The following is a 10,937-nucleotide window of genomic DNA, read 5'->3' on the forward strand; positions in this document are numbered from 1 at the left end:
AAAAAAGTAAGGTATTAAAGTGCACTGATAGTTACAGCATAAATCCCTGCCATGAACTCAGAGCAGCGTGTGTCCAGCAGGGGGCGCCTCGCGGCCAATGCATGGTGCATGCGTGTGTTTTTTTTTTTACGCTAAACGTCATACACAAAGCGAGCGCACGTCTCACGTGACGGATCGCCCTCACTACACAACTTAAACCGCCAGGGGGTGGAGTTGAGCAGGGTTAAGAAGTAGCCTTAGGTTCAGATCTACATTTGAATTTGATTACAGGATCTGGATCAGGTCTAAATCCACCTTCTTGGATCAAATATGCACGTGTAGGAGGAGCCATATCCAACCTCCCTGGATGTTTAGGTTCCGCACCAAAGGGCCTCCTAAGCACCACACCTCCGCTCGTACACTCGCACTCTGATTCTGTAACAAAGTCTTATTTCTGAGCGTCGCCTCTTTCGAGACTTATGAATATAAACACGCCGTTGAGGCTACAGAAAGCGAAGAATGGACGGAAACCACGTTTCACGATGGAGATTTATTTTTTCCTCTTTATATATATATATATATATATATATATATATATATATATATATATATATATAATATAAAAAACCTTGTGTGTTGATTGCAACAAGAGTTCAGAAGTCTTTATTTGTACAAGTTGTGTAACTTCGGTATCGAAGTTGTGATCACTTCTTTGGGGGGTTAAAATAGAAAAGAAATTGACAAAGCCACAGATATTTTTGTTTTTCTATGGAGAGATTTGGCTTGTTTTTGTACTGATCAATACAGAGTCACGTGTCATTGTAGAACCAGACTGAGAACCCGAGGCCTTTAAATTGGTTGGCAGACGGATGGCCGGTTGTTTTTGTTGTGTTTTGTTTTGTTTTTAATGCCAGGCATTGCCTTTCTACATCATTATTATTCATATTTTGTTTGCATGTTCTGAGACGTTAAGTTCTAGTCGCGAACCCAGAAACCTGCCAACTGTATTAGTCAGAACTTTTAGCAGTGTAAAAGGTTTACGATGCTGTACTGTATAAAAGTTTGTTTTTATTTAGGCCTCGGAGATTGTTTATTGAATTTTGTATATAAATGAATAATACGGAGGTTACAACGTTTCGCTGATCGTATTTGCATTTTAAGCAAATCGAGCGTTTTCTCTGTTCAATTATTAGCAATAAATGTTGGAGGGGGAAAAAAGCGTGTTATATGTTACACTTCACAGCCACTAGGGGGCGGAATTTAAAAACACAGTGAACTAAACTGGCATACACATTTCTCTATATAGTGTACATCATAAGCAAAGTTAATTGACACCAGACTATGTTCCACATTTAGTCTCCATTTGCTGTTATGATTATCTCCACTCTTCTGGGCAGATGTTCCCCTAGATTTTGGAGTGGAGATGAATTCAGCTACAAGGGTGTGAGTAAAGTCAGGTAGTGATGTAGGTGAGGAAGCCTGGGGTGCAGTCAGTGTTCACATTCATTCTGTTCAATATGGTTAAGATCAGAACTCAATAGCAGGAGATCTTTCACACGTTTCCAACCCATGTAAAGCATCTTCATGAAGATGGAATTTTATGCATGGGGGCATTGTCATGCTGGAACAGGTTCAAGCGAAGGGAAAATATTAGGTTACAACAACCTTCAGATCCAAAGTCCAATGACTTAACCACTAAGCTACCACCTCCCCTAACAAGTTCTACAGAGTCTCTACCCACCCCGAGGCATCCTGAGGTTGCTCCAGCTCCAGTCACGTCCCACCTCATGAAGATTGTGGACCTTTAAAGTAGTAGATGCCGACCCTCCAAAGTTTGGACACTGAACCTCTTTGAGTGTTAAAGGCTCTGGCGTGAAGAAGCTGGTGTTGGATTTGTGATGATTGCAAATGTTTAGCTATTTTATAAGTTTCTAAGTAGCTCCTGGTTTTATAACCACAGACGACTGTAGAAAGAACATCACTCATAATCGTACATTCCAGTGCTCATGTTAGTTCTCACTCTCAGTGTTCTGTATTGTTTAAAGACTATAATCACTCTTGATGTCACCCAAATGAGGATGGGTTTCCCTTTTGAGTCTGGTTCCTCTCAAGGTTTCTTCCTCATAACATCTAAGGGAGTTTTTCCTCGCCACAGTCGCCATGGCGAGACAATGTCTGTTGTGAAAAGAGCTATAGAAATAAACTTGACAAAGTGGCGCAGGGAAACTGGAAATTTTGGAACTAGGAGTTGGTGACCCTGGCACGTCTGTAATTGTTTGGAACCGGTTTGAGCTCGTTTCGAACATTTTACCGTTAGTTATAACGGAGCAGAGAAGTGGTGCACAACAAGCGTTCGCTGTAAAACCTTGTATAAGAACCTCCAGATGAACCTTTCTTATGAAAGGTTTTACAGCGAACCCTCGTTATGCACCACTTTACTGCTCCTTTATTACTAACGGGAAGTGGGTCGTAACGAGCTCACACCGGTTCCGTACAATTCCCGACGTCCCAAAGTCAACTTCTAGATCCAAAATTTCCGTTTCCCTGCACCGTCGTGTATAAGTAAGCAATCGCGATCATGCGGTGATCATGTGCATTTAAAGAAAGTTTTCTATGAAAAAGGGGCGGGATCAGCCAGAGATCAGCCAATAGGGCAAGAACCAGGATTCATCGCTCAGTCACAGCTGTGTGTGTATTAATAACTCGCACAAACATCTAGAAATGGCATTAATCATAATTTTATTAATCCGAATTGATTTTCACGGCTCTCGTTATCGTTATACAGCATCTGTGCACTCGGTGTGGTTCTGTTTCACCCATCAGGAAGTGCAGGCTGTGAAGAAATCAAGAAGTCACGCCAGTAAACAGGACGTGCCAGCATTACAGGATCGGGTTGTTAATTTCTATTCCAGAGGATCATACAGAAGCTCTGGGTTGCCAGAGAATTGATTATCCAGTCTTGTTTAGCCCAACGCAGGAACGAGGTGGAGCATCAATTTAGTGTTAACGAAACAAACGAAAAAAACTAAACAAACAAAGCATTTCCTGTACATGTGCATGCGGAATGGGGACGCTTCTCATCCTGAAGACGAGGTTCCAAACAGGTCGAAGGTCAGGGTTTAGCTGGTTATTTCAGCAGTTTGGGAACGGCCATTGCCGTCATGGCTGAGATGGTTGGGATGGTGATGTCCCTGAAGATGGGCAGCGAGTTGGAGGAGACGGACGGTTTGCTCTGGTTCAGCGTCTCAATGATCATTTGCCGCGTGTCCCGGGTAGCGTCGCCTCGAACCGCCAGCAAGGCCACGATGTGCTCCTCCCTGGCAACCCACACACACACACACACACACACACACACACGCAATTATTCATTTATACACACACACACCATAGCAGTGCTGAAGGTGAAACAGGAAGTGAAGGCAGACCTGATATCTGGGTACTTGGAGACCAGTGTGGACACCTCCAGGAAGAGAAGAGTGGGGTCCGTCAGCTTAAACACCTCGGCTATGGCGGAGATGGAGCCACACAGCCAGTCTGTGTCTTCTCCCTGTGCACAGTCACACTGGCATTATAACCGTTCAGTATAATTACCTCCGAATCAGCATTATAACCATTTATAACCAATCACTCATGCCACTTATACTCTATATCATAACCTCTAATCAGCTTGCATAACCTTTAATATCCCATCTACATTATATACTCCTTACAGCCAATCAACTATACAACCACTAATAACCAGCTCGCATTATAACCTTTTATAACCAATCCACATTTATTACTCCTCATAGCCGATCAATAATAAACCTACTAACTAGCTAAATAAAAAGCTTACATTCTAACCTTTTATAACCCATCAATAGCCAAACAGCATTATAACCCTTTATAACCTGTCAACACCCAAACAGCATTAGAACTCCATACTGCCAATCACTATTATAACCTTTTATAACTAGTCATAGCAACATATCAAATGAACAATATATCCCCTAATAAACAGCTTGCTTTATAACCCTTCATAACCGATCAACACCCATTTAGCATTATAACCCATTAGTAGAAAATTTAAAATCAGCAGTATATCCCCTAATACCCAGCTCTAACCTTTAATAACCATCATTATAACCTCAAATAATCAATCATTCTCATCTCTATCAAACTAATCAGTTGTACACAATTAACATAATGTCTCTTCTCTAATTCTGATTATAAGCTGTTATGAGCAACCGACATTCCACTAAAACTGATCGTCGGTAAGAAATAAGCAGAAATAAGAGGAAACTCACAGCAGCGAGTTTTTTGAAAAGGAAGCTGAACTGATCCGCCTCTTTGATCATCCTCTCCGCACCCTCTTTCCTCTCGTCCGCGTTTTTAAAGGTGATGCGCTTCTGCATGACCGCCTTCAGGTACTCCACGACCACGCGCCGGTGAGCCTCGGTCGTCATCTCCTACAGACACACACACGTACACGCAGTCTAAGAGATCAAATAATGGGAACGAAAGAACAGAAACAAGGGATCCGTTTCGCTTCTGGTACCTGATTATAAGGCTTTTTAATTTTGGAGAAGTCGTTGAAGTAATCCTCCACCGTCACGCAGATGGTGTCTACTGCGTGACAGCCTGCCAACCATTTCCGGGTCATCAGCTCGTTCAGATGATTCTGTTCAATGGGAGAAGAAACCATTCAAGCTACTTTTTCGCTAACTTGTTCAGGCTCGACAAGCCATGCCCACAAGAGACAGCAGCCTGATTTCTTACCTCCAAATCCAAAAAGACTTCATCCAATAAAAACTGGCAACCCTCCTTGGCCACGTCATTCAGGGTTTTTCCAATGGCCACGTCGTTCTGGTTGGGCTCGGTTGACTGAGAGTATTTCCGTTTCAGGCTATTTATAGACTCCCTAAATGAAATATCGCAGATGAGAGAGAGCGTCGAACCCGCATGCTCGTATCGCGTGATCTCAGCATAAACAAAAACCTACCTGAAGGTCTGGCAGTTGTTGATGATGGCAATCATATACTGGATGTAGCACTGTGGGAGCTGACGATTTTTCAAGTGTTCCTCTTTGTAAACGATCGCTTCCTCCTTGTACCTGAAACGAACAGCAATACCAGACGCAGTGAGATAAGATGCAGTGAGACGGTACCTTACGCAGACAGAAGGTATGCAGGAAGACATGATGCAGTGAACATGGTCAGAAGGGAAGCAGTGAGAAAGGATGCAGTGAGACAGGACACAGTCAAAAAGAAATGCAGTGAGACGGGACACGGTCAGGCAGGGCACGGTCAGAAGGGACGCAGTGAGACGGGTTACGATCAGAAGGGACGTAGTAAGACAGGACACGGTCAGAAGGGACATAGTAAGACAGGACCCGACACGGTCAGTAGGGACGTAGTAAGACAGGACACGGTCAGTATGGACGCAGTAAAACAGGACACGGTCAGTAGGGACACAGTAAGACAGGACATGGTCAGAAGGGATGCAGTAAGACAGGACATGGTCAGAAGAGACGCAGTGAAACAGGACATGGTCAGAAGGGAAGCAGTAAGACAGGACACGGTCAGTAGGGACACAGTAATACAGGACACTGGTCAGTAGGGACACAGTGTGACAGGATAAAGTTAGAGCGGACGCAGTGAGACAGGACACGGTCAGAAGGAACACAGTGAGAGGGGACGTCTCCTATATTCAGCAGGGAATGTATAATAAAAAGGGACGTGTGCTGCCATATGAACTCTGACCTGATGAGAAAGGAGTTCATCTCCTTCAAACAGCGCACCAGCACCTCCTCTTTAAACGTCTCGTTGATCTGAGCCGCCACCTGCAGGTTCTGTTCAAACATCTGAAGCAAGACAGAGGGACAAATTAGCGAGGACTCTAAGCATGCAGTAAAGCTGGAAGATGAGCTTGGAGCTGTGTTTACCTGGAAGACGATGGCAGGCAGGGTGGTCTGGTAGTAGCCGTCCTGGTCCCCCTCGGGCTCCGTGTCCTTCTGCCAGTCCTTCTTATCTGTTTCCAGAGCTTTCCGCAGCCAGCCTATGATGTTGGACTGTTACAGGGAGGAAAGACTTGCGTTAGATGAAGACAATTTTCTTCAAAATGAAAGCTTTTTTCGACATGACAGAAAATAAATCAATGAAGGTGTGACGTGATGCCGACAAGCATGAAGGTGCTTTAACAAGTAAATCAGTTCCCATGGTAACAAAAACGATGCACACTTACGGTGAAGGTGGTCAGGTATGTGCCGAGCAGCTTGTTCACCACACTCTCGGGCAACAGAGGCTCCAGCTGCTTGGCGTCACATTCGGGAGACAGATCTGGATGTCCCATCATCTCCGCACTGCAATAAAAAAATAAAATAAATAAACATAAAAACATGCATAAATCACCACAACTAGAAGTCAACCGATAGTGAATTTTACTGATACCTAGGTCGGAGCGTACTTGCCGATTAAAAAAAAAATCATTTGATTTATCGTTTATTGGATACCGGATAAAAATAAATAAAAAGTACTGAACTTCATAAAAATGTAATCATAATAAAGTACCGGATCATGAAAATGTGCTAAATGAAATAAATATTAACATATTAATTCAACATAATTATATAATTATTAAATTATAATATAAGGCTCTCCGTGCAGCAAGCTGTAAAAACAAATGGCACGTAATGTCAGTGATTCGCCTCTAGAGGCCACTCTTATAACGACAGTGGACCTTCTCAACGCGCCTCAGCAAACGGACGCAACCCGGAAAAACTGATTCAAATTAATCGGTATGGATTTTTGCAGATCTTTGCAGCTGTTAAATCCAGCAATCAACTATTGATGCTGATTAATTGGCAAAAAGTAGAAACGTATATAAATAATCATTCAAAAATTTAAAAATGATAAAAAAAATAAAATAAAAAAAGAATGCTCCTGGGTCAAGTGCTATTTTATACAACACTGTTTCTGAAGACTGAAAGCCATTTTCTTTCATTAAACCAAATTTACAACCTGCACTGCCAATACAGTGATATATTGGCAATGCACTCGGCTCTTATTCTTCTAATTCTTTTTTTGGTCACTCAATTAATTTACACCACACCGACAAAAGTATTCGGACACCAGATTTTTCCAGCCATATGTGGTTCTTCATCAAACTGTTACCACAAACTTGGAGGCACACAACTGTATATGACGTGTCTGAAAGCGATAGCATGAAATCTTTTTCGGCCAGATCCATGAAGTGCGTGGAACATCTTGAGTGGCCTGCTATAGACCTCAAACCCTAATGAAAACCTTTGGGATGAACGTGAACGCTGACGGCACTCCAGGGTTCCTCAAATCACGCGGGTACCTGACTTTACTAACACGCTTGTGGCTAAATTAATTCTTACAAATCTATTCAAAATCGAGTGGAACATCATCCTGGAAGACTGGAGGTTATTCCAACATCTGTATTTTCTATCCCAGATTTTTTTGGGCTAGGAATTACTAGTGCTAGTGAACAACTGTGCAAAGGTGCAGGTTGTTTGCATAACCTGTATGGACAGGCCAGAGCTGGAGTTCAACTTAAGTGTTACCTGACTCTGACTGCATAAAACGTTCTCAACGTCAGCGCTGACGTAACTCCTGAACACGCAGTCCGAATGAAACGAGAGTCTCTGAATGAAAAGAAAAGAAGCCTTGGGTGAAAAGAAATGCACCGTTTAAACAAAGCGCTGCATTTATTCCGCAGACGTGTCTATCGACAGGTCACAACCTGATCGTCCCTAAACAATGCGTGCAGGTGCTGCAAGACAAACAGACCTTTTACCTGAAGAAGCCGTGAAGAAAAAGGTGCCATACGAGTGCCTTGATGTGTTTTTTAATGGATTTTTTGTTCAAGTGAAGGAAGGGTTTCATGCTACCGCATTCAAATTGTGTGTCTCCAAGTTTGTGGTAACAGTTTGGAGAAGAAGCACATACGGCTGGAAAAGTCACGTGTCCTTCTTTTGGGCTACTGCCCATACTATTCACCTTGTGTATGTGTTCAGCACCCAGGTGAGCAGAGACACGATCTCGTTGGGCTCCAGGTCGTCCTCGGCGAGCTCCTGGACGCGCGCGGCGACGGCTCTGTGGTAGAGGTCGAGCAACAGGTGGAAGGTGTCGTAGTGCGGCGGGAAACACTGCACCATCATGTTCTTGACGATGAGGAGGTCGTCCAGCACGTAGCGGCGAGTGATTTCCAGCAGACGTACCAGCCACATCTTGTCAGACTGCCGCGTCTCGGCCTGCGCGCTCTCGATGCGCCCGCTCACCGTGCCCTCCAGGACCTCGCTCATGCGGTTCTTCCATTTCTTGGGCCGACCCGGCGGGAGGAAGGAGGTTTGCCGGCTGCGTTCCAGCATGCGCCGGTCCACCCGCTCCTCGCGCTCGATGATGCGCACAGCCGACACCAGCATGGTCGGGTCGCGCCGCACCGTGACCAGTGCGCGCTGTATGACCAGCCACAGCTGCTTAGCGAGCTCATCGGAGAGACCCTGGACCTCGCCGAAGTAGGCTCCGATTAGCCCGGGCTCGGGCGTGCTCCTGCTGTCCAGCCGGTGCTGCTCGTACAGCAGGTTGTCCCGTGTGCACTCTAGGTCCATGAGTCTGCGATGCGCCTGGAGCATCTCGCCACGTTCAATCAGATCGCGTGTCTCCTTCACGATCTCCGGCACTGACGTAGAAATTGCATTACATTATATACAATCGCATCAGTACCGTTAATCTCAAGATCTTAATGGAGACAACATTGAAGAATCTTCACCTGAGAAAATGTTCTTGAGGTTCTCCACTGCAGACGCTAACTGACTGTGCTGCACCACAGCCTCCTTGACATCCTTCAGGTTCTCGATGGTGTTGATGCTTTGCCTCCAGTCCTTACTGACGTCAGCCAGCGAGGTCTGGATGTCCTTGACATCGCACAGGGCATTGTGCAGCTGCGTCAGGCCTGTGCGTACCCCGTCCAACTGAGACTGGATGGCGGCCTGCGAGAAGAAAGAAAATGACGACTCCTGCATACTTATTTGAAGCACTTCATGATTGCAAACGCAATTCAACTAGAACGGGACAAATTATCGTATTGTCTGTTTGTCAACATTTAAGATATTTCTACTGGGACACATAAGCAAACCAAACTAGAAGACACTTCCTCCCATTCTCAACATTCAGTGGCAGAACATTCTACCGGACGTAGAACAAAAATAAACAACTCTTACCTTAAGTCTGGCCTCGACAGAAGCCTTCTTGCGCGCCTCCCTACGTCTGTATTGTTCCACTTTGTCCAGCTGGTCGGAGCGCTGCAGCATCCCGGCCACCCTCTGCACTGCCGTAGCTACAGCCTCTCTGTTCGTCTCCTCCATCGCTGTGACACTGAAACACCAACAGGAAACACTTAGATCATCTGTATAAGATGCTGCACAGATCAAACATTGTTGCATCATCTTCTTAGCTACAAGGTCCAATATAACTGATGATACTGAATTTTATTTTTTATTTAATAAAGAATGAACAGATTTCTGCCAATATCCACAACAACCAGTCTGGTTCACTGGATGTCAATGTGGTATACATAAAACTTGACATTTACAGAGCCTGGTAAATGTTTGGAGAAAAACTTGACCTTTATGGATTTTGAGAGACTCGTAAATGTTACTTTTGTTTCTATGCAACAAAGTAGGATGTTTAACGATATGATTTACTTTCACTAAATAAATCTATAAATATACAAATGTTCCAGTATAATGAACAAAATTATAGAATCGGGCTGCAAAGATAGATAGATAGATAGATAGATAGATAGATAGATAGATAGATAGATAGATAGACAGATAGACAGATAGACAGACAATTAAACAGAGACAGACAGATGTGTGTGTGTGTGTGTGTGTGTGTGTGTGTGTGTGTGTGTGTGTGTAGGTAGGTACAGCCTTGAAATACACACCATGGCAATATTGCAGTTGGAAAATGCACATTTCTTTCCGTATATTAATGTTATATGATGTGTAAAATACTTAATGATGCTGCTGTGTGAATAATAAATATCTTGGGCCCCCATTTTGAACGTTGTCCACTTAGCTAACACCAGCTAACCAAGCTAACTAATTCCTAAACGTTAGATGTCTGTATTTTTGTTTGTTTGTTTTTTGCTGGTTATAAAATCAATAGCTTGAAAAAAAAAATAGTTAAATATAATTAAGTGACTTCCAATAAAGCAAAACAAACAAACGGGGTGGCGATTACAAACAGGCGCTACTTCCGCATTCGGCATTCAAAAGTCCCGCCCCGTTATCGAGGATTGGTCAATAATCAAACTCTCAACTAAACCATCCAATCGGTGAGAGGCTAGAGCTAAATCTAACCAATCACAGCAAAGAAGGCGGGATTAAAAGCAATACGGCCTATGTCGGCTAATAAAAAGCTAACGAGTGGAAAAGACGACGGTCATTCGCTCGATACCGATTTAATTTAGACATTATAAAATAAATAAAAAACCTGGTTTGACTTACCCAAGGACTAAACAGGTTCCTTATGAGCTTTAAGATGCAATTTGGAGCATGAATGTAATATTATTTGCTAGAACATCTCTTACTGCTAGTGCACAGCCTTCCTGGTGACTATGCGCCGCCCTACAGGAGCAGCTGACAGTCGGTGGGTCGAACAGGTCAAGTCTGCGCTCGATTTGCGCAATAAACTGCGTTTAAAATGTAATTTCACACCTAGGCCTTTAGTGGTGTCCTATCTGAGGTACCTCCATTATTATAACACCCCGGCTATAAAAACTATCAATATTATTACAGAAACCCTGTATAACAGAGCGCTGCATCACAGACAGGAGTCTTAATCAATGAACACAAATCAACGAGTCTCCTTTCACTGTAGCCACAGCTGCACCGTCCACATACATAAACTCTAGCAGAAGCGTCTATATTAACCTTTTCTGTGCATAAT

General features: G+C 43.7%; 1 protein-coding gene across 2 annotated transcripts; it reads right to left on the bottom strand.

Moving 5' to 3' along the window:
* Window positions 1-2,701: 2,701 nt before the first annotated feature.
* Window positions 2,702-10,866, bottom strand: exoc3 (exocyst complex component 3). 2 transcript variants are annotated; one of them, XM_083524779.1, is made up of 13 exons: window positions 10,496-10,866; window positions 9,206-9,359; window positions 8,755-8,974; window positions 7,983-8,664; window positions 6,202-6,319; window positions 5,903-6,028; window positions 5,721-5,821; window positions 4,961-5,071; window positions 4,738-4,879; window positions 4,517-4,639; window positions 4,266-4,427; window positions 3,405-3,526; window positions 2,702-3,296 (listed from the first exon to the last, which is right to left on the bottom strand). In XM_083524779.1, the coding sequence occupies exons 2-13, from the start codon at window positions 9,347-9,349 to the stop codon at window positions 3,107-3,109; spliced, it is 2,241 nt and encodes a 746-aa protein (XP_083380905.1). In that variant the 5' UTR covers window positions 9,350-9,359; window positions 10,496-10,866; the 3' UTR covers window positions 2,702-3,106. The 2 variants fall into 2 exon arrangements, with proteins under 2 accessions (XP_083380905.1, XP_083380906.1); XM_083524780.1 differs by having other exon boundaries at window positions 9,206-9,351; window positions 10,496-10,656.
* Window positions 10,867-10,937: the final 71 nt, after the last annotated feature.

Source organism: Silurus aristotelis (assembly GCF_946808225.1).
Source record: "Silurus aristotelis genome assembly, chromosome: 22".
In the NCBI taxonomy this organism is placed as follows: Eukaryota; Metazoa; Chordata; class Actinopteri; order Siluriformes; family Siluridae; genus Silurus; species Silurus aristotelis.

What these genes read in the sequence shown, in the direction of transcription:
- exoc3 (XM_083524779.1), bottom strand. Translation starts at nt 9,349, where the DNA reads ATGGAGGAGACGAACAGAGAGGCTGTAGCTACGGCAGTGCAGAGGGTG. An exon ending in AAGTCTTTTTGGATTTGGAG is followed by an intron (nt 4,640 to 4,737) that starts GTAAGAAATCAG and finishes CCCATTGAACAG; the next exon opens with AATCATCTGAACGAGCTGAT. An exon ending in TTAAAAAGCCTTATAATCAG is followed by an intron (nt 4,428 to 4,516) that starts GTACCAGAAGCG and finishes GTGTGTCTGTAG; the next exon opens with GAGATGACGACCGAGGCTCA.